The 24,370-nt window shown below is 37.0% G+C and overlaps 1 protein-coding gene across 3 annotated transcripts; it reads right to left on the bottom strand.

The window, feature by feature from the left end:
- Positions 1–162: 162 nt before the first annotated feature.
- On the bottom strand, positions 163–24,135 carry LOC140788330 (protein MOR1-like). Of its 3 annotated transcripts, none has more exons than XM_073137540.1 (54): positions 23,676–24,135; positions 23,421–23,526; positions 23,210–23,333; positions 20,412–20,491; positions 20,129–20,306; positions 19,989–20,053; positions 18,786–18,868; positions 18,584–18,669; positions 18,323–18,436; positions 17,922–18,041; positions 17,559–17,661; positions 16,074–16,210; positions 15,906–15,971; positions 15,677–15,794; positions 15,539–15,579; positions 13,267–13,338; positions 13,063–13,167; positions 12,744–12,849; positions 12,452–12,564; positions 12,283–12,370; positions 11,839–11,939; positions 10,555–10,662; positions 10,347–10,452; positions 10,191–10,270; positions 9,955–10,104; positions 9,779–9,854; positions 9,546–9,670; positions 9,337–9,447; positions 9,106–9,255; positions 8,948–9,022; positions 8,755–8,836; positions 8,542–8,669; positions 8,353–8,454; positions 8,207–8,281; positions 6,725–6,820; positions 6,493–6,594; positions 6,288–6,389; positions 5,843–6,025; positions 5,653–5,764; positions 5,475–5,551; positions 5,190–5,269; positions 4,472–4,537; positions 4,212–4,344; positions 3,648–3,770; positions 3,493–3,570; positions 3,241–3,399; positions 3,003–3,161; positions 2,833–2,930; positions 2,576–2,732; positions 2,385–2,501; positions 2,129–2,224; positions 1,210–1,281; positions 849–1,122; positions 163–765 (listed from the first exon to the last, which is right to left on the bottom strand). In XM_073137540.1, the coding sequence occupies exons 1-54, from the start codon at positions 23,836–23,838 to the stop codon at positions 515–517; spliced, it is 6,072 nt and encodes a 2,023-aa protein (XP_072993641.1). In that variant the 5' UTR covers positions 23,839–24,135; the 3' UTR covers positions 163–514. The 3 variants fall into 3 exon arrangements, with proteins under 3 accessions (XP_072993641.1, XP_072993642.1, XP_072993643.1); XM_073137541.1 differs by having other exon boundaries at positions 4,212–4,341; XM_073137542.1 differs by having other exon boundaries at positions 4,212–4,338.
- Positions 24,136–24,370: the final 235 nt, after the last annotated feature.

Below are 24,370 nucleotides of genomic sequence, written 5' to 3'. Positions count from 1 at the left end.
ATATGGGAAGGACATACCTACAAGGTATAAAGGGAAATTGTCGTTCGTCACATAATACAATTAAGTATCGTGCACTGACGGTGTTTGATTTTCTTTTTTCATTTGGAGAAGCAAAACCCGATAGCTAACGAGACTTCCGTTGTTAGCACAACTCGTAAGATGTTACACATGAATTGTAAATTCGATAACAATTTTAAGAATTCGTCTCTGTAATGATATGATACAGGAATGGAAAAAAGAAGCAAATATGGACAAGAATATATTAAAAGGCCAGTATGTTAAAACATGCCCCAGGACGGGATATTTAAAAACGAGTATCTGGAATTATCTTACCAGACTTCTATAAGCTCAGTTGCATCTCAAAGCTGTGAAGAAACTTGCATCGGATGCAACTTTACCAAATCCCCGACTTCTCCCGTTCATGGAAACACCTACATATCTGCGAGGGAATGACCACGCCTTTCTCGATTTCCAAGAATTACAAGCGCTGGAAAAAATACGCCATGTAATTACACTACAGTGGTTCAATTGACCCACTTTTAAGTCTCTCCATCCGGGCTTGCAGTCCAGATAAAGCCCTCTCATCCATAGGAAGAACATTTGTCTGCGATTGGGGCTCGTCCACGTTGTCCATACCATGAAGCAAATTGCTGTTGTTGTCTGCCAAAGGCCGGACTGCACCATCCATATGGCCTACAGAAGCTGCAGCTTGGATGCTTTTCATCCGCTCTCTGATGGCATCCAGCGTGCCCGCCATTGCTGGAGCTGCTCACCGTCAAAACCAAACAAAATTATATAAGGAAAATTGTGGAAGCAGGGACATGCAAATAGGTGGAGAGGAAAGAGACCTGCAGCTGGATATCTCTCGTTTCGGTCATCACTGAAATGCATCCTGAATTCTGATGAATCAACATGGACTCTGAAGGGGGCTGCAGTACCATTAACTTCTTCTTCAGTATACGATACTACCATATTGGCATTTGTGTTTTCAGGTTTTCCATTTAGTTTTGTGTGTACAGGAGACAAGGGTGCAAATTTCGGAGATGGAATAGTTGCCAAGGGAGGTGGGGTGGAAATTGGAAGGCTAGAAGGTGTTCTTCCAGCTGCTGCATTCTTTTCCATCTGCACATGTCAAATGTAACAACTACTCTCAGCATAAGAATTTTCCACTCTGCTGGAGACTTCTGAGGCACAAAAGACATTACAAACCTGTGCGAGCCCATCTCTAATGTATGTTCTAAAAGCTTCACTAGCATTTTGGAGCTGAGAGAATATATCAACCTGCAGACAAATAGAAAATGCCAGACATAAACATACAAAAAAATAAGAATTATGTAGAAACAATTGACTACTAAACAATGAACACAAAGTACCCTAGACAATAAAGGTGCCCCTGCCAAAGTCTAGCAGATTATTGGATTGCTTAGCCATTCAGTGTTGAACAGTTGAGAACCAGAATTGCTCTATGTAAAACAATGATACCCCATCATAACTAGCAGTGTGCTCATATTTGGTTAACATACAGATACTGATACTAAATATATACCGAGTATGGCACACACAAGATAGTTTTCGAATATATGATATTGGTACAATACACACGACATCCATATCTTGCAACAATAGAAACAGTATTACAGCAATGGGTATACAAGTCTTGTATACCATTATAATTCTTGGATAATTTGTTCAAGGATTTTATGGAGTGAACAATGAGGTAATTAAAGGCATAGAAGGAAGTTCCATCGACGTTCTCAGTAAGGGAAAAGAGGCTGTTAGATATGACATTGTTACTGTGTCCATTGACAAGATTGACAATTGTCTTAACAGTTTAGTTTTATAAATCAGAAAGACGCCACAATCAGATTGGAGTCACATTTGTTTTGACGATAGCTGCTTCAATTCACAGATGTGCCTGTTTTTAGTTTAGTCTTCACAAACCGAACTACTAGTTCCTCACAAATCGTTAAGGCACAAAAAACCATATCTTAGTGTTATACTTCCAGGTTTATTGTTGTAACTCACTGTATTCCCATTTTCTAAAATTTGCCAAAATTGCATATAAATATTCTGTTCTAACTGTATCCTGTTTCTGTTTTGACACTTCTTGGACTGCCATGTTCATTACCTTTGGATATAGTTGAGTGATCTTGTAGAGTTCATAAAGCCCAATGGTGCATGTCTGTTTGTCGCCAATTTTCTTGAATACTGCAGCAAGCTCTTGCTGTTTCATGTTACCCAAAAGAAAGGTTCCAAGCAAAGTCAACAATTGCAAGTAAAACAGAATAAAAATAAACAATTAATATGTAGGAATTACAGTACCTGATAACAACGAAAAAGTAAAGAAAGAACTAAATGCAAGTAGAGGGAATGGGGTTCAGCACCTTCAGTTGAGCATCTGCAGAATGAGTTGTTACAGTTGGATTGTTTGAAGCAGTATCACCCCAGTGTGCTTGACCCATGGGACCAGATGGTGTCAACATTCTGGCAGCAGCCAGTGTCTGAAGAAATTGCCAATCAGTATAACCACCTTCAGAGAAAAATCAAGCAAATCACCACAAAAACAAATGTTCACCTGAAGGTTTAGGTCAATGTATGCAAGAATGATAGGTTGAGGTTCTGTATCTATAGGAACCATGGAGAGGTGACCCTTAATTGCTGTCCCACGAAGCTTAACAAGTTCATGCAGAACTGTTTTTACCATTCGTAATGGCTTGTCATCAGCTCCAGCTCTACATGGTTCCATGAAAGATCAGATAAGAAATAAAACCAAGGAACAAACAATAGAATTTCAAGAATGAGAAAGTATAAGTAGAAAAACAAAAAAGATACCTTCTCCGTATCTCTTCCATCCCTAGTTCTTGCAAATAGACATGAATCCTTTGAAGAATACGATCAAGATCAACTTCAAATATTGTACTCTGCAGTACCTGAAGAATTGCAGACCACATTAGGAAAAGCATCACATCCTGGCAATACATAGAGTAGCAACAAATACGCACCTTTGTCAGCTTTATTAGGCATTTAACTACTAGATCTGAAAACTTTTGATTCCTGGTAGCAAAGGACTCGCTAGGCACAGGAGCTGGCCACCTTGAAGGGTCCAAGGGCTTCAATAATTTAATTAGCACAACAAAAGATGATGTCCGTTCTGCATTGTCCTACTCAAGTAGGCACAAATGGGATAGATTAACTATCAGAAACACAGAAGGGAATGAGTTGTAACAATTGTACACCAACCAGAATTTTAAGCATCAAAACATTTAGTGCTTTTAGTAGCTGGCTGCCATCATCCATCAAAGGAACCCTTTCATCTAAAAGCCAAAGTAGTAATTCAGTGATGAGGTTGTCTAGGGTAGTCTCCTTCACAGCATGAGCAAGTTTTTTTATCTGGAAGGTCTGCAGAGTATCCAGTTGTAAAATATCTATCTACAGTTCAACAATATATAAAAGACATGCTTTCAGTGAGAAATATTAGGGAGAAACATTCACCTGCATAAGTGTGTTCAGAACATACTTGCAAGACCTTGAAGAAGCCCCAGAAAGGCTAAAACTAAATGTCTTGGGAACCTGCAATTTTGGCCATAAAGAAAATGAGCAGAAAGTTGTGAAATGAGTTATATTACTGAGAAGGGGGAATCAGTTACCATAATTGCTAGGCATGAAACCAATTTATCTGCTTCCTTAACAAGATCTTCAATTAGACTGCTTTCAGGTTCCCCTGTGGCCTGTGTCAGCTCATGGCAGATAACTTTCATGCCTTCGACAGACTACACCAGATGAAAATTTATGTAAGACAAGTACTGTAAAAGAAACCTTCAGCAGCTGCAGCCCTTTTAATATTTACCAATTAATCAGGGAAAACCACATACAGAAATGCAACAGTGACAAATGGGTCTTGCCTCAGTTCTTTGTCATGTTATGACTGCCTCGTCAAAAATACTCATGTTTACTTCCTGGTTAATTACAGTATCTGTCTCTAGAGTTTCAACATACCTTCCCTTTCCTATCCCTAAATATAAATATGACTTCTTGAATGAAGTTTGAGAAAACACTTCACTATCTCAACAAATAATAGAACAAAAGGAGAGCACAAGCATGGAAGGAGTGAAACCACATGCATATTTCCATTTCAGATAGCATAATAACCAGTATGGCTTCATAACTTCATAAAGAAAGACATTCACAGTTAAAGCTGGCACAAACAGAACCTTCTCTGGTGAACCAGATGCAATGATATCGAGAGCTTCATGCCAGTCTGTGGGACCATTTGTTGCATCCAGCTGCCGGGCTATCATGTGCCTTTCCAAATGACTGCCAGCATAGCCTATGTTCTCCCTGCTGCTAAATAACTTTTATGTTAACCGCAAAATTGTAAAGCGGAAAGAAACATGATATTTATAGGAACACATCATGTTCCTAAAATTCCGAACTTGTAAGATATTGAAACAACAAAATTTCCTATAAATACCTTGTCATCATTGGAACCAACACGGAACGTGAAAGAACATCTCCGCTCTGCTCAGCAGCATCTGACCTGTAATTCACAACGAAATAATTTATTAGTACTTTAATAATAAAGAACATGACACAAAATGATGGATCTCATAATATAAAAATTCATGAAAGAATCCATTTCAAAAGATGCTAACACATTTTAAAAAACACAAGAATAGACACGATGCCAAGTGCTAATTGCAAATTTATAGCCCATCCAGAAAATCTCTTGAAAGCATGTTACCTATAATAAAAATTAATGGTCATAATTTTTCAGAAAAACATATTGTTAATACATAAAAAGAAAGTAAATTAGAACTCGTAATTTGAATTGAGTATGACATATTTTGATGAAATGAGATCTTCTAATTTCATAAATCTTTTATAGGGAAAAAGTTCATCCCAGAAACATAGTGGGCATAAATGGCATTTTCAACATAAAATCATCCTCATATTCTACCAGAAATATCTTATGCTGCTCTGCTAGTAACTATTTGCATACAAAGAAAATAACACCACAAGTACAGGCATACTCTTTTCAGAGGTCAGATTTCAAAACAATGAAAGTCACCAAATTAACAAAAGGTGGGACAAAAAGTATTACCCATCCTCCTTAACTGGTTGTCTAATTTGTTATGTTCAAGTGAAGAATACACAAACATGCAAGCAAAAGGTGGGACGAAAATCATTACCCATTCTCCCTAACTGATCGTCTTAAAGCTGCTCTAGCATCACCTGGCCGTCCTTCCCTTCTCTTGTCCATTTCCCGAGCCTGCAAGAAGGAACAGCACAATAGTTAGACATCATTTAGTAATTTCTCTGATATGTGCATCTGAAATTCTGAATAACCAAAGCTCCATTATAGGCATGGACTTCAGAACTAGCTTCTCCTATCCCCACCAATCCAACAAACTACAATGACACTACAAACAACAAAAGTTGCTAATTTCTGGCATTTCACAATAGTCAATACTGACCTTCCACTTAAACCTATCATCAAGCATACTCCTTTGTGCATCCGATAGCTTTCCAACATACTTCCATACATCCTCGCCTGTGTAAGAAAATGATCAAGAATAAGCACATGCCATTCCACAGATGTTGAACAACTGCAGAAAAACTTATGGATAAACTTATCAAAAAAGAAAACCATACCAAGATTTTTATAAGCAGTAGCAAGCATATTGAGAGCAGCTTTCCTAATTTCACCATCCCGTTCTGATACCAACCCAGCAACAAGCTGCAAAGATTTCAACTGTCCACTAATCTGCAACAGAGAAAACAGATGAGCACAACTTACAGATAAACAAGTAGACCACAAGACTAACAGAATTAGTTAGTGCACCTCAGCTCCATAATGATCAATGATATATCCAACAAAATCAACACATTCGATTCTAGTACGGTTGTTCTTTGAGCGCAAGCCTTCCAAAACGTAAGGAAGAAGCTTTGAGGCAGGATAGACACCAACAATTTGCTTCATCAGCTCTCGCATTTTTTCTCTCAGTTTTTCAATGTTATGACCAGACTATACATTCCAATAATATAGTAAAGTTAGCAAATGAAATATCTCGTCATCTGTAATTAAGCAACAAACCAGTGCTTAGCAGGAAAAAAAAAGAAATTAAATTGTTAGATTTAAGAAACTGAATCACTGACTATTGAATACATACTATTATTTAGTTCATGCATGAAAGAAAGAAAACTGAAAATTACTAATTTTCTAATTACATTAAGAAAAAAATTAGACAGGAATCAATTAGGTGTTGGATACCAAGTAATTGAAATACCTTCTCTACGAAGCATGGAAGGAAAATTGTTGCTTCAGCTTCAGTCAAAGTGTAACTCTGATCTTTCAGAACATCCAAAAGTTCAGGAAGAAACTCAAGCACCTATCCAAAAATATATAAATGATCAGTTACTGTGATGCCAAATAGTAAATGGAAACATACAAGAGAAGGGATTCGCATGCAAAACAAGAAGAATAGTAGTTACCTTCAACAAGCATGTTGTATTAGATTCACACAACCGCAAGACAAACCACCTTAATAGTATGTCAAGAAGGTCAATCACTTCCTTTGTGCTGGACAGAAGAGCCTAAGTAACCAAAGGACATTTCTTACATTACCAGCCATTACAGATATTGTATGTACATCAATTCCCTAGATGGACATAAACATACATATTTTCAAACATATAACAGTAGTCAAGAAATAAATAGCAGTACCTTCTGTAACAGCTCAAGCCCATCTACTTGCTTCTTGAAGTCTGTGCTGAGAAGTCGCCTGCTAAGGTCTTCTCTCAAATGCTTCATAAAATCAGACTGCAATAGAGGTTTTTGAAGTTGCATTATATTAGATGCTTCAAAATTAGATTTTGATCAACATAATAAGAATTAAAGTTGTCTCTAAGTTAGAAATATTATCAGCCTCCTATGAATACAAGTACATGTAAAATAAATCTTCGTTAGCATACTAGTCTTTAAACACCATCCAGTATTGGTTTCATCAAATTAACCATCTGACAACATCATAATCTTCTTGGCTACACTCTTGTTCTTGGGTACTTGAAAGATATCTGACAGACAGACTGCAGCTCATAAATGTGACAAAATTTTACCTTAATATATAGAAAAGTAGCCAGTTATACAAATATAATAGAGCCAGTAGAAGACACAACACAACATAGATGTAAGAGGGAAAAATATAGATTGAACAATAAAGAAGCACTGATATTTACTATATAAAAATTAGACCAGGTTGAGGATTTGTGTTGCCCGGCTGCTGTAGTATGATACAAGAGGGAGGGGAAAGAGTGACAGTAAAGGCATCAATTGCAAGGAAAGGAAGAGGTGGAACTGGAAGAAGATGGGAGTCGCATAAATTCTTGGTGAGGCTGACCAACCTAGACCAAAAATGGGGTTTTGGGTTAAATACGTTGAAATTAAGTTAAACGGGTTTTTAGTTAAGTAGGATCATACCCAAACACAACCCGGCTTTGGTAATATTCTACCCCCTTCTCTACCCCTGCAATGAAAGCTCTAGAAGTGGCCCCTTACTACAGAGGTCTTAAAGGTATAATCCAAGTTTTTATAAAACTTGGTGCCAAAAAAAAATTGTAATATGCAGCATGAATTCTATGCAACACAGGGTATATTAAAATTTTAAAATGAATAGCATATCCACATAACCCTATCGTTTGAAAAATAGATGATCACAAATTTCCTATTCAGAGAAACTACAATATCAAGAGCAGTAAGATGGAATTTGACACTCCAAGGCCAAGTATGGTATGAAGCAATTGGCACTTATAGTGGATTATCTAATACTTTTATGAAAATTCTACTGATGTATAAGAAGCATTATAACGAGTAGTTGCCAAATATGAAAGACGGATGGTAGAAAAATGAAATTGCCCTATGCAGGAAAGATAGAATCTTCAGCCAAACAGGAATTTAGAGGATAAATCTTGATTATTTAGTGGCTCCCAATGGTAGTGCCCACTGTGCCTAAAGGCACCATCATAGCACTTCAGAGAAGCACAAAGAAAATGACAACAGTTTAAGGTAAAGCAAGTTAAATTCACAGGTAAAAGGGATATGCAAATTATGACTGATAAAGAGAAGCAGCACGCATGTTCACCCATTAAAGCAATGATCCAAAAGCTTGTATAATATATTTGTTTCAGATATATTCTCCAAAATACATACTTCCAGTTCCTGGATCTGCTCAGGTCGTAACTCCTCAAACTTGAATTTACGCGGAACAAGTCTCTGTCTCTCATCCTAATTAATAAAATGGAAGCATAAGAACATATAACAGTAAAGATGGAAAATTGTTGCTGAAAATAGATGACCTTGTTTGAGTCTTTGATGTTGAATAAATCCTGTGACTGAACAGCAAGGTCTTGAACAGAAACAATAGCATCAAGTTTTGAAGCTCTTGTTGGGACTCCTTTCTATCCAAAAAAGAAAGCAAATAAATATAAGAATGCTGCAAACTTATTCTAGAAAAGTTATATCAATAAGTCAAAAAGAACACAAACCGATGATACAGCTTTGATGCCATGTCTAGATCCACGATCACCTATACTACTTAAACCAGGTTTTCCATTCTTCATGCCAGATTTAGATGGCAGTCCCGAAGTTATCATCTTTGATGCATCTGAAGCTTCTGGTAGGTTGCCAAAGAAAAGATGAGTATTATAGAAAACACAATGACAAAGGAGATGCAAAAGGAAGCAATCTGAATATCGAACCTTCAGGCATGCCGGACAATTTCAATCGCTCGACTATGAGAGTCAGAGCAGGTCCCCTCAAATCTTTCAAATTCTTGGTCACCTAAGTGTACATTAAAAGATAGATGTAAACAACTAATACATGCCACCAATGCCATAAGAAAGCAGGATGTTTGTCGGGGGAGAGAGAGAGAGATTGAATATAAACACGTACAGCATCTTGGCCACAAATCCTCAATATTTCACCAAGACAAGATTCAGCAGCTTTTCGAACTTCTGCCGATTTATCCTAGAGAAAGAAACATGACGATATCGTGTGAAGGATTTATCCACCAAAAAAGGCAACTAATGCGTCAGTCAGATGATTAATACCGTAAGAGAAGATACAGCTGGCTTCAGTAGTTGCAGAGCTTCAGGCAAGTCATTTATCTTTAGAAGATGCTTAGACAACCAATCAAAAAGATCTTTTCGCCCTTCACCACCAAGCTTTGGATCAGTGAGAGCAACTGTAATGTACGGAATCTGGAAAAACACAGGAAAATGAAAGGTAAGAAAGATGAAAACCAAAATCCATTTTGAAATAATATTTTTATTGGCATATACCATTTTATCGAGTTGGGCCGAAGCAACCCATGCATCTAAAGTGTTCAAAGTGCATTCTCTCATGTGCTTCTTATTGTCACTGAGGCATTTGAGTACATCTGCCAAAATGCCCTTTATAAAGTATGGTGTCAGCAATTATGCCATCGCGGCTTCAAAAAAAATTACAAAGGAATTCAGAATGTAATAGTAAGTCGATGTCATCTTATAACCTTGCTTGACTTCTCAACAGGAGGACCCATGGCAGATGCAAGACCACCGATGGTAGTCAAGGTTGCCATCACTAAGTTTTTATTGCTGTCATACAGCCGACCTCTTAGAGCTGCAAATAGCTCGCCTGATAATTTGTAAATTGAGGAAACAGGAAACATAGGTTCAGATTGATGTGCATTAATCTCCAAAAATAATTTTGCACACCAAGAAAAATGTGGTGAACAAAACTAACCGGTGCCAGCAGGTTGGATGCGTTTATGGGCTTCCTCCAGTATTTTATTAACTGAGTCTATGGATTCCAAGCGAACCTACCATATGCATAACCACACAAGACTTGCATAATACAGGAAAGACAGGACTAAGGATAATTGTGATAATTGACAAAGATATCAAACTTATTTCTTATACCTTCCAATCTGGGCTGCTCAAATTTTTCAAAAGAGTAGGTGTTATGTTTGCACTGATATCTTCCCTTGGTAGACCATCAAATCCTGCTGCCGATACGGAAGATACAGATTCAGATGTTCTCACTGTCTTTTTAGGGGCTGCAGCAGTTCCCTGTCGATTAACAAGCTACATATGTTAGACATAATGAGTCAAAAGGATCATAAAATAAATTCACGTCTGAGGAGCAGAAGTTTTACTTCAAATGGGTTTTTCTCACACTCTGCATCAAGAGCACTAAGCAAAGCAGGTTTAACATCACTTAAGAACCCTTTGATGTCTGCAGGAAGGTTTAACTTTAAGAAACTCTACAAATCATAAGTACCCACTGTTGAGAAAAAAACGAAGAAAGCTACCTGGACCAACAAATTTATGCAGGATTCCAATAAGTTTAATGGTTGAGTTTCTTGTTGCAGCAGTACTCGATTGCAATCCAACTTCTTTGCAGAAATCAATCAGGTCCTGCAATGAAGTAACACTACCTTTTAGTTTTAAAATGGAAAAAATGAACACTGAACAAGGAAAAGAGAAATAGTAACACACAAGTGGATAGATTATAAGCACCTTTAGCTTTACATGCGAAATGCCAAAATCTTCCACAGCAGAGACCATCCATAGAAGACCTTCGCTGAGGACTTTAGGATTCTTATGCTCCCTCATGATTTTGTAGAGCTACAACATCGTAAGTACAACTTGTTAGTGTTGTCTGATACTAAAAAGGATGCACACAGACATGCACAGATATATGTAGAGAGAGAGAGAGAGAGAGAGATTTAAACGGAACAAAGCGAAGATTGGAGGTCAGTTAATAACAAATCTCCCAGAAATAACAAAAGAAAAACTATAAAGAGCCTTCACAAGCTCTTGTAGTTTCATGCCAGATTATTTGAACATTCTGCATGGTCTAATTCTTCCAAAACTTGGAACTTTACATATAAAAAGATCTATATTTGGAATCATTTACTTGCCACAATAACTTATGTCTATGGATTTGATGTTGCAGTTAAAGCAGTATCTGTACGGTGTGAAATGTTTAACTTGTTCAGTTGCAGAATCCCTCCTGCCTCGATCAAAGAAAGGGAACTGCTTGCTGCTCCACCTTACTTAACAGCAAGGCGCGAAAGCCTTCCGGAAGTCACCTTTTCTTTTCCTTGGGCAGTACCTCCCAACAAGATTGATCAGAGGAATTTGCATTCCTTGACCCGTGCATCGCTTTGCTTTTTGAATCTATGGGAGAATGCAATGTTATGTATTGATGCTGTTTGCTGGTCTTGCTACAATCATATTTCACAGTTCATAACATCATACTACTGAGTCAAATAATAGAAGAGCAGTTCAGAAGCTTCCAATTTGCCTTCTATCAATCACTAGTAGATGTTATATGTACTATCATATTTCAAATTACCCTGACAATTATCTTGTCTGTTGTGGTGTAGCTCCTAAATCAGGAGACTGACTCTTAATGATTGGAATAAGGAACTTCTTTGATGCTACTTTTAGTGTTCCATGCAAGGATGAGCAAGTATGCAGTTGACACTGCTGCAAACATAAATATCCACTCCTTTGTTACATCCTATAAATCTTTGTTACCACTTGAGATAGCTTGTTTTCTCCAAACTTTTTTAAGAATTCTGCATACACGCTGTTCATATAAATTAATCATTGATCACAATCCAGCCATACTTGTTTGTGATAGGCTTATAACAGTTTATAAAGTTATTTCACAAAAAATTGACATTTTGCAAGCTAAGGTTTGTGCATTTGACATAAACATTACCTCAATAGAGCAAGATTACATGGAAATTAGACAACAAAATGAAAGGAAAATGAAGGAAAGGATCAGCTCACTCTGTCAAAAATAAAACCGGGGCCAACTGCTTCAGAGAAAGCAGTAAGGCATTTCATTGCATGGGCACGTGTTTTAATATCAGCGACCCTCTCGCTAATACCTGAAAAATGTAGTATGGCTCAAGAATGCCTCGTAACATCCCATTGGCATATATAGTTCACAGTTGTGAAAATACAAAAGTAAAACAAAATAGTATCACTATTATAAAATGAAATCAAAAAGATGTAGGAAAGGAGCTTTGTACAGTCTCATTTTAATGAAACAAATGTAGAATCACTTCCAGAAAACATAAGCATAAAAATTTCAACTGCATAATAACTAATAACTACTGAAGCACATCCGCATTTTGCAGATTAACTTATATCAAAGAAATTTATACAAATCCATATCAAGATAAAAGAACTACAACAAAAAGTAAAAAGTAAAAATAGATCAAGGCATACCAAGAAGGCAAAGTACAACACATCGTTTTGGAAACCGTTTCACATTGGATGCTATGTAAGTGATGACTTCGATGACCTGTTGTTGGACCTGTTTCATTGAAAATTGAATGACAATGCATGCCAAAGTAAAGCAATTAGCATTTAGTAACTACAGCAATGATGCAATTACCTGGACATTTTTCTCTGTCCATCCAGGAACAGCACATAATAAATGAATCAAGAGCTCAGCAGACTGATCGAGATTAGTGATATTAGCAACCTCTTCTTTCAGCAAGCCAATAGCTGTAAAAAGAAATAAACTAATTAGTTTCTTATCCAACTATGCAGGGGATACCTGCCTTATCCTGGAAAGCTCGATATGTAAATTATTGTAAATAGGAGAAGAAATCCGCAATATAAGCCAAGGTATTAGACTCCATATCAACAAAAACTAACAGATTTGATAAAGAATAATAAGAAACCTTCGAGACGCTCTTTCCAAACACCACTCTTTAGCTGAGAAATTGTATCAGTCTTAATAACAGAACTTAAACGTTCTTCAATTTCTTCCAGACTCATGTCTCTTGGCTGCAAGAACATTCAAGAAAATGAAGATGAGATACTAACACATTCTAATATAGTGAACTATAAACCGAGAGACATGACAACTAACAGATTATTGTTCCACTTATGAAATATCCATTGATTAGCTTTCAGTAGTATCTTATTTACCAAAAACAAAAGCAACTTTCATTAGTTTTAAAATTGTCCGATTTTATGTGTTCCCTATAAGCACATCACCTCAACATCTTCAACCTCAACTGATCCCATGGCCTTAGTTTGTCCACCACCATCAGCCTTTTTCACTACAGTAGGTTTTGCAGATCCACTTTTCTTGCTATGTGACTGCATGATGATAATTTTATGTCAATGAAATAGCAGAATGCAAGAACTATAGATGTTCCTATCTGAGAAATGTCCATCATAAACAATAATGATACCAACCATTGGCTGGACAGGCTTCCTTCCGCTAAGCATGCTTGCTGCTGATCTTCTCACCAATGAGGTATCATTAGCCTTCATAGGAATTAAGGAGCATTCTCACTTTCCATTGCAGGCAATATATACAGTAAACATAAATTTTCCAGTATCTAATGGATCAGAAGAAAGAGCAGACAAAATCTGGTATTGCATTATATCAATCAAAGATTCAAAAGGTATGCCAATTTGCAATAAATAAATAAAAACCATTGAAAACTAAGATGTTGCATAAATGCATTTCACCTCAAGATAATACGCACTTTCCAAGCCTTTGGAATCATAATCTAACTCAAAAGGGGAAAAAATTGTTAATACAACAACAACCAAGCATTTAGTTCAAACAATTTCGGATCAGCTATGTCAATCATTTTTTTTTCCACTCATCTATTCAACTGCAAGGTTGTTTGAATCAAGTTCTATCAAGTCTCCTCTTACTACTTCATCTAATCTCAGTACAGGTTTCCCCTCCCTCTTAAGGATCATTCTGTTGAGAATTACATGCAAGGGTTAAATTCCACATTGGAGGAGGAGGAGGAAAAGTAGAAGGGTTTATATATTGGGTCCTCCCCTAATAGCTTAAGAGCTCAAACTTTAGGTTTTAAGGTTTTTGTCAAGCCCTCTTTACATGGACTATGACTCCCATGTTTCTCCAACAATTAGTATCGGAGTCAATAATTCGATAACCCTAGAGTCTAGACTACTCGTAAGCAGTTCGGTGCGGCCATTCTAGTGGGCTTTGGTGGACCTAAAAGCTCTTATGGTAGAGTCATAGTAATATAGCTTAGTCGTTGTGTGATGCAATTGGTGGAGCTAAGGCTTGGGATTGGGCTCGGACACACGAGATTGACGTGCAAGCTCGATTACACGCGATGGAGCAAAAGCCACATGTTAGGACAAAAGTGCATGAAGTTGGCGCATGGGTTCAAAAGAGTGGAATTCGTGATGACTCATGAAGAGTGTAAGTGAATCGAAAAGCCAAACTCTCTGATGATACAACCCGTTAGAAAAATTGACTAAAAAAAATTAGTTAAGATTAGCAGATTTGAACTTGAGCATGAGTAGTTGATATGGGCTCACATGTGAAGAGGGGGAGTTTTTTTTTTTTTTAAACTGAAGAAGAGGGGTAGTGTTGGGTATCACATGTGAGGGTTTTGCCTCACATTGGAGGAAAAGGGGGGAAAAGCGTGAAAGGGTTGATGAATTCCAAGTCTTCAACTAATAGCTTAAGCTTTTGGGCTAAATTAGGTCTCAAAGTATATGTCAAGCCCTCTTTCGCTTGGACCATGACTCTCCTAGCTCAACACATTATGCCAGGATAAATAGCTCGTCCCAAGGAAATCTAGTAATACATACTATAAAATGATAAACACAATTCTACAAGTGAAAACTGGTGTATTAACTTAATGAATATTAATTCTTTCTAGGGCTCCAATACACTATTATACCTGATGATCAAATTATGAAAATATCACTTATTGAAACCATAACAGGATGCAGCAATAAATTTGACACTATTTGTATGCCATGGAGATAATTACAGGTCTGATACCAAAGGCTTAAAAGCTAAAGCCATGTCTCTACACATTTCAAATCTAGAGAAATATCCAGAAGTTAATCCAAGGTTCCATTTGCATAACTTGGTAATCAATTAGGCATCTTTTGACCAGCCAACTGGTCTGTAGGTGCAAGGGCAAAGGTCACTCTAGTTTAAATTCGCAGTGGTAAGAAAATTGGCATTACTACTAAAAGATTGTTAACTTGCCAACTAATCATAAGATCTATCAAATCTTCCAGTGGATTTCATTTTGGAGTTTATGATGCTGACCAAACAAAGTTGCTAACAATAACTTCAATATCAATATACCACTCATCAACAACTATATAACATCAAAAGATTCAAAACTTACTCTTGAAGAAAATCATGAGTAGAGACCAACAATGTGCAAGTTTAAAGTAGCTGCTTCATTATGGATTAAAAGAACAATCTAAGAAAAACTCAATGCCATTTTATTGAAATTCAAGAAGTCACATTGCTTTATTAGTTCCAACCGAATATCCAATTAGGTTCTTTCTTCTTCTATTGACCTTCCAAGTATAAATTACTTTTTCAAAAAGAATAATTTACTATAACAACCAACCAATGTACTAGGCCTTCTTAGAGTGAAATTGCTGGATTAAAAAGGGTGGTTATAAATCTTAAATACAGCATCTTTGAAAATAATAAGCTAATGTTTACCTCATGGCCAGAGATACTTGAGCTTGAACTCGAAATAGGAGCTGAAGAAAAGAGAACAGAAAGGACAGCAACTCTAAGTCTTTAGAGAAAAAAACATTTAAAAAACTAACATATATTCGTGGCAGTCAAAGTTGGAACCTGCTGTTGAACTAGAAACTGCAGTACTGCCAGAAAGCCCAATCATTTCTGAGAGCTTCTTTTTCCTCACCTCATCAAGCTTCTCTAGAGATCTTTCCAAGGGCTTCATACCAACCATCTAGAAAACCAAAGACAACAAGGCAATATATTCTGGCTTTTCTTCTAACTAAAAATCTTTCTAATATAGTGTGAACTGGTCTAAGGATAGGAAACTATTAAATGCACCTACCTTAGCTATAGCAGCCAAAGCAGCAAAGGCTGCATCTCGCACTTCTGGGGTACCATCATTCAAGCACTACATAGAGATTGTATTACAATAGAATATGTTCAGATACAGTATTCTCTAGGGGGAAATGTACAAGAAACTAAGAAACAAATGCCGTCATTGTTTGCTGACCTCCATACAGATAGGAACATACTCCTTATGCAACTTAAGAATGGTTGCTTTATTACTCGTCTCAATACAAAATGTTACCCAATTCAATGTTAGTGACCGCACAAGCGGAACCTTATTTTTCACAGCCACACGAACCTCTGCAGTAATAAGCAACTAATTACTTTACAAGAATTTAGCATGGAAAAGATTGATCCATTACACAAGCATACTTTATTGAAAATGCAACTTGCATCTTTAGATATAAAACATCTGGAGCTGAAAATGATCAATTATTTACTTCTCTCAATTAAAATTACTTTACATCTTTTACGTAAAGGATGATGTTGGGAAAAGGTAAAGAAAATCCATCTTCCTCTCCCAGACATGATAACTGCACTTAACCTCTCCAATTTAGCATTTGGTACCAATCAAGTTACTTTCCTTAAATCCTGATTAACATATGACGTAAGCATGGATGCCAACCCTTCAGATTCGGAAGCTAATTAGGAGCTTCCTGATTAGGTTAAATCAAATTCACGTTGGTCTCAATTTAGTAACTTTAGGCCTGATTTAAGTGAAGCTTGACTGAATCATGCTTAAGGGTGGTACCTAATACGAACTTTATGGTTTTATACATATTTTATGTATTTAAAGCTTACAAAGACTGATCAAGCTTGTCTCAATCGAGGATTGCCATGCCTGTGGCACGGCACAACACTTGCCAATCGTGTGGTCGCAACCCCATACAAGAGGAGAAAAGGAGGAGAAAAGGAGCGAGAGAGAGAGAGAAGGATAAAGAGAAAGGGAGAAGGAGTTTCCACCACCAACAATCAGTTTGTCATCGCTGCCCTCCTCTCTCTCATCTTTTAGATTAAGTTAGATCCCCAAAGCAAATCTTTTATTCTCGACCCATTAAGAGCTTTTAAACCCCTCCAATTGTATTCAACCTTGGTTAGGGCACACAAGAGAGAACAAGAGGAGGGTGGCAACAACAATGAGGAGAGAAGAGGGCGACGAATTCACAGTGACACTCTCCACCATTACTCACTACCTCCAGTCAATTCTCTGTGACAGATTGATGCTAAGAGGTGAGATAGCGGTGTTGCACTACACCACTCATGCCACATGTCGGTACTGTGCTTGCATGGCAATCCTTGATCTCAATTAAGTTTAAAGGCTTTAAGCCAATCTTGATTCAAGCCTAAATGAAGACTAGTTTGGGCCAAGCTCAAGAGACATGATTATTTTGACAGCCTCAAGTCTAAGTGTGCATATGCATGTGCAGTTTTTAGAATAGTTGCCCATATTATTTACATATATATTCATATCCAAGCCTTTCTACAGCTGAAACTTATACTAGATAATGACCAATGGGTATATGAAAAAGTGGTACTTCTACAGTTCTACATGCAACATAAGTAACAAGAAGTAGAACATAAGAAAAGATCAGTAGTAAATAGTAACTGGTACCTAAATATAGCAACTGCTACCTAGACAAACACTGACCTTCAATGACATCCACAAGGGCCACGCAGCCAGATTTATGCATCATTTGAAGGGTATTCATAAGAGCTTCTGCTGAAACTTGTTTCTTCTCCTTTAATTTTTCCTATTTACAGAAAACGGAAAACATAAAGTCATTTCAATTAACACAACATGCAGTACTTAAAATAAAGATCTAAAATAAATTCAATCAAGAAAAAAAATGTATATACTTACTACAACCTATGCTAGTAATCCTAGGATGCACAATATGGAACTCCACATCAACCATTACAGGACACATGCAGCATATGATGAATAACAACAAAACAAAAAGAACTGAAGTAATGAAAGGCAAGGATACATACAAGCATCTAAGTTACTTACAAGTAGTACAGGCAAGAGAAATCGTGAACTTCCAGCAAAATGATTTCTCAAACCTCTAGCTAAATTTCCTATTGCTTGGATAGCCTCTACTGAGACAGCTAGATTCACATCTGTAACAAGCTGCAACCAGAACAAATGAAAGCAGAGATAATCAGCCATCACATCACCAAAACAAAGACAATCATCACAAAAATTTAAACTACAGGAAAGGTAATCTATCATTAATAGATGATGGAGAATCAGTCACAGAAAACTTAGCAAACGAGTTGTTTCATTATTGCATTATAGTATACTAGACAATTTTATTTTAATTAGATACCCTCCAGATGATATGCATTCTAGTAATTAGGCAAACAATATAAAAAATAAGAACTAAGAAGTATCATATAAATGAGTAATACCTTCTTAAGGGTCCGACAGACTTCAGCAAAATCACCAGCAGCAATTCTCTTTGTGGAAGCAAGCTTAGTCAGCTCTGCAACAGCATCCCTCCTTTCAGACCATTTAGCAGCTTTCTGATATCACAAAATATCATTTCCATTGGGGGGTTGATACTAACAAACAGCTTTTATAGTTCTTTAAAACTAGAACAAGCATAGCAGTCATTAAGGAACTTAAGGAAAGCATGGTAAAGACTTAAAATGAAGAATCAAATCACTAACCACTCCATCCCAAAATCCAGACTTCTCCAAGGGAGTCAATATGTCTACAGGATCAACCAGTTCATATTCATCTATCTCCTGGCAAGCTGTAAAAAGAAGTGCATCAGCATTTGCATCAAGTCAATAGTGGGGAAAAAACATTTCAGATGGATAGTGAAATTAAAAAAAGTTCAGAAAAAAGTTTTATCAGATGACTTCCTACCATCAGCCACAGATTCTTCAGAAACCCCAACACCCACAGCTTCAGGAACAATGTCTTGCTCTGGCTCCTTGTCTTGCTCAGATCTGGAAAAAAATTTGCCAGAATGTTGTTGTATGATGTTACAATAAACTTCTTCACATTGTCTTACAGATAATTCAGCCTATAATAATTTACCAACAACTTCACTGATTCATCTCAACACACTGAACTCAGCAAAGCAACATTTCCATGAGTTGTTCTCTAATTGCACAACATTTTGATCTAGAAAGCATGGCAAGTATTACAAGTTTATCACCGTTTTATTAGATGTAATTTTCACATGGGAAGTATACAGTTATAAGTCAATGTGCTAGAGTAAGTTCTCCACTTAACCATCTTAGTGCAATTCTACATATGATGTGCCTATCAATCTCCTTTTCTTGTTGAAGAATTGACCCCATCTTGGAGTAATATAACTACAAACTATATGGTTTAGAAGAAGAACAAGATGTTCGGCTCAACCAAAAATGCAATCAATTGTTTTAAAGTGTTTAAACTGGACTTAAACCAACTTTGAGTTTATAGGTGATTAAATTAGGCATATGTTGATAGCTCTTAAAATAGGGGAAAGAAAGGCACTTATGTCTTATAGATATTTTAACCATAATTATGTATAAGGATATATAGCCCCAATAGTCCAGACTACAGAGGCCACGCATGTTGTTGCTGTTTTACAGATCATGACATGGATCTATTATATTGTTCTTTAATTTTAGCTCATTACTAGAGTGTACACAAAAGAATGTCCAACAGTATTTTTTCTCCCCAAACTATTTTGGTTGTTCATCTCACACAAGTTCCATAACTTACTGAGTTAAAATAGTCATTCTTGAGGAAATACCACAAATGGAATAAAATTTCTTAATCAAAGAAAAGGTTCAATTATGACAAACTATTATAACTTACTTACACATTTCTGGTTTCAAAAATAAATAAATGTGCAACAGATTTCCTAGATAGATCTAGTGTAGATAAATCTTATACAACAAAACCTTTGTTATCTAAAATCACTTAAAGTGCACATATGTAAATAGAATACTGATTTTTAATATCATTCCAAGTATTTTTACCACTGGGCAAAGAAATATATTGTTATTTGAGCTTTCAACAGAAACTAGTATTTTGAAAACGAAAACAGTTTTAAATTTCAATTAAAGCATTTACCTTATTTTGCGAGTTGGCTTAGCAGTACCTGTCACATTGGCCAGTTCTGCCTCCAACTCTTTTTTCTTCAAAGAAACAAGGAACAGATTCAGATCGAAAGTATGAAAGATAAATTTATGACACTAAAGAGCTATACTTACCATCGTATCTCGCATTTTCTCAAATAAAATTGATTTTACCGGTTCTTTCCCAATCCAGCGACAAAGCTCAAGAGTCAATCCTTTAGATGATGCACGGACATTCTGGTCTTGGTGATCAAAAAGCTCAGGAAGCATTTTAAGAATTTTCTTTGGGGGCACAACCTTTGCTCCAAATTCACTGGATAAAAGAAACACATCAAAAAAACAAAAAACTTTATGCGTTTGTTGTAGTGCAAACGGAAAGAAAAAAGAACACCAAATAGGAAGAGGGTTAAGCACGTACCTAAGAGCTTGAAACATGACATCAATTGCTGGCACAACTGCTTTTGCAACTTTGTTTTTTATAGCCTTCTCCATGGCTTCCTGATATCGCAGTCCAAGCATATTATTTTGTAAGAAAAGTATCCAGGATAGCATAGTCATTCACTAGGTATCAATCCGTTGTAATATAAAAGTAAAAACTCAAAAGGTAATAACAAGTCATGAGATTATATTAATTATTAAGTCAATTGACTGCAGTACCTTTCATACTCATCAAGGTTGAGGAAATTTGGTTAGAGAAGTAAGCAAGCCTAGAAATGAGAGAACCATAGACAATTATCAAGAAAATGCTATGTTCCTCAAGATTTAAGATCGGTTTCCTATTTGGCTACTAAGTCTATACACAGAGATGATCAGGCACATGAATCAGTCTTATGATTTCCAAACTTCATGCCAATGATCTCCATAGAGTGAATCAAGACATCTGCCCTGATCATATGTTTCAAACTTAACTGTATGTATATATACTCCACAGGTATTGAATAACTATATGAAAATCTAAATTGTATGAGTATCATAGTTTTAATCATTCTCAATTCTTGTCAACCTACCATATCCAAAGTGATGTTTGAAAATTCAACAAGGTTTTAAAAAGGAAGGCAAGGTACAAGTTAGTATACCCCCCATGCCATGTCACAACTCACAGTTGAAAGTGGGAGAGAGAGAGAGAGAGAGAGAGAGATTTGCCCTTAGGTGCATAGCCAGTATTGTAGGAAAGACGTTCCAAAAGGGGGTTTGGTTATGGTATTCAAGTGAATCATCTTACCCAATTCTTGGTCACCAATCTCTAGCCAAAAAAATCCCTCCACACGCCCCCTAAGAAGGGGAACGATAGTAGCATCTTCAACGACAATTTGCTGCATGGTTGACTCTCTCTCTCTCTCTTTCTCTCTCTCTCTTTCAAATCATCATTGCACATTAACTAATTGCATGTCTATCTTTTTAATAGTGGTCAAACATTACAGCACCATACATGATAAATTTTTGTTTCCATTTTAGTTCTGATTACAATAGAAGCATCCAAATAATGCTTACTTCTGCAGTCATACTTAAATGCATATATTGTTTGACTTGGAGTATAAATATCTCAATCTAGAATCTCTCTCTAGAGGCCAGAAAAAAAGATGTTGCTCCATAGCTTCAAAGATTCTGCAATATGTTCACATTAACAACACTACATAATAAGTTGGTCAGCGAACAGCAACTCTGCTCTCCATTGAATAAATTCTCCTTATATTGAGAAAAATAGCAATGATCTCATGCACAATAAATCCATGACAGATATTGACTATTTCAGTATTTCCTGACAAGTACTAGTTAAGCACATCATATTTAGCCCTGCAATAACTTTGACATCTTGAGAAATTCCCTAAGAAGGCTTCGAAAGTTGGTTGTGGCAACTATGCCGCTATGATATGTCTTGGCATTGTTTCGTGCATTTATACAAATGAAAATAAGTGATGACTTCAACTAGAATTAGTTGTTACCAAAGCTATAGTTCTTATAAACAGAATGCATTTAGACATCACCTGTACAATGCTTATGCTTCATGTTTTCCTTTGTTCATTAGTTGTTTTATCTGTGTTATGTTTTGTCAGGAAAAGAATATTTGCCATCACTTATTTGCCATCACTGCTGTTATTTCAGTAAACCCAAAAATAAAGATAAACATGTCGATTGCACTCAAGGGAGGCGAATGGGGATATCAAGGAAAGAAACCCATGGGAAGAGATCTAATAGACCTAGCCAAATGATAGCAAGTCTGTTTCTTTTTAGCTACCAATAGTTTGTAAATTATCTGGCAGTATGTTATAAAAGTAAAGTTAACAAGTTAAAATAAATGTGTTACAAACCAAAGTTTTGAGTGCCATAGTAAAAGAAAATTGATCGCAAACATTTTTGGACTAGTTGATGTATTACATAATTCTTTACCATGAATTTCTACAATTTATCTTTATTCACTATTTAAGCCATCTAACCCACTAGGAACACATCTGCAGACCATCTGGAGGTTAACCAGTTTACTTTCTGACATGTACATACCAATACAACTTAGAACTCCCACCCCGAACTTCTGTGATAAACTGAAAAGCCAACATATATATGATATAGTATATATTATCACACATTCATACTCATGACAGAAAACACAACCTTTATCAGTATTGCGAACTTGTTTTACGAACTCATCTAGCATTATTTCCTGTCTCATCTGTCCTACTTTTCATTCCCTAAGTTACAATTATGTTTTACTTTTGATTTGTTTTAGTCTAAAACACATTCGCAGCAAAAGAGTTACATGGGTTATGCAATGAGAGAAGAGTGTGATATAGTGATATAAAATATCTTCAAAAGTTTTTAAGTTTTAATTAATTCCCTTCCAGGAACTTAGGTAGTCCAGAATCAAAAAAAAAAAAAAAAAAAAAAAAAAAAAATCTTCCTGATTAATCTTGAATAATGAAAGCAGAACCTAAGAAACAAAAAAGTTGATGTCAAACTAACCATTTGTGCTACATTTACCAAAAATCATACTAAGTTGTGAACAGATGCAATAAACATAGGGATATACAATGAGTCAATGACCTAATATGGGTATCCAATACAAGATGAAATACAGCTAAAAAGCCATTACTACAGCGCTTACACATGGATGGAAATGCCAATTATAGTCTCTCTTAAGTTCTTTTCTTTCGAGAATCCACTCTCCACTCTTGAGAATTAGGAAATAAGAAAATGATACTCTTCATTTTCTGCCCTTACCAGGAATACTTCTGAGGCTTCCAACTCCACCCACAAAAGAAATGCCATCTGAGATTTCTCTACGGTCTTGGGCCGCCCAGTGAGGCACTTTGCAACGATTGCATCACATACCTCCTTAGCGTACCTACATTTACAACCAATCACATGATGAGAAATGTGAAACTAAATCAAAATCAAAAAATAGCCAAATGACAAAAGAATTCCACAACACCTTCCGGCATCCGCATCAGCGGCTCGCAAAAAAGCGATTAGGGCATCGAGTGCCTTCTCCTGCACTGGCGCATTCGAATCCGCCACTGTCTTCCTCAACAACGGCCCTAATCCAATAACCAAACACCTTGAGATCTAACACACAAAAAATCACTTAATAATCAACGGAAACCGAACGGATCGCAGATCGAGGCGATCTCGAGATCCCATCCGCCTAGGAGACGATCAGATCGGAGGGAAGCGGTAGAAATTTTACCGAACTCTTTGAGACGAGTGTCCTTGGGATCTGTGATCGAGTCGCAGAGAGCGGCGAGATCAATGTTGGCGTCGTTCCGGACCTTCCAGTTCTTGTGAAGGAGCCTGTCCTCCCACGGAAGCTTCTTCGCCTCCTTTAGAAGCTTCTCGTCCTCCGTCGACATGGCCACCGACGACGCCTTCCTCTCTCTCTAGCTCTACCTCGCTCCCCCACCAGAGCTGGAAGGAAATGCTCTTCGAGGAGCGGATCGGGCCGCCTAGGGTTTGAATTAATTATCTTTTCTTTTTCCTCTTTTTTTTGGGGGGGGGATCTCCTCTTGGCCAAAGAATTAGGGGAAGGAAAAGAAACGAGGGGGAAGAGGGAGAGAGAGAGGCGAAAGCGGAGATTTGTGTGGGTGTCCGCACGTGAGAGACGGTGGTTTGGAGGTCGCGAAGGGGAAAGAAGGGGAGGGCTCGCACGTGCGAGAATGCGAGAGGGATGCCAGGGTTAATGACGTCCAAGGCAGTGTCGGTTCTCTCGACCGTCTGCACGGCGCAATGTACGAAAGTAGTACATCGGAGGGTGCTTGTTAAGACTTCCGTCGGATGGATGGAGCTCTATATGCAGTCGGGAATGCAGACGACCGAATCTGGAGAATTTGAAATGCGGAAGTGTAACGTTTGCGCTTTGGTACGAAATGAGTAGGGGGTGGGGGG

Source organism: Typha latifolia, chromosome 5 (assembly GCF_019914945.1).
Source record: "Typha latifolia isolate L0001 chromosome 5, TyphaL0001v2, whole genome shotgun sequence".
Lineage (NCBI taxonomy): Eukaryota > Viridiplantae > Streptophyta > Magnoliopsida > Poales > Typhaceae > Typha > Typha latifolia.
Note: the sequence above shows the minus strand (reverse complement) of the source record. Positions and strands in the feature narration are given on the sequence as shown.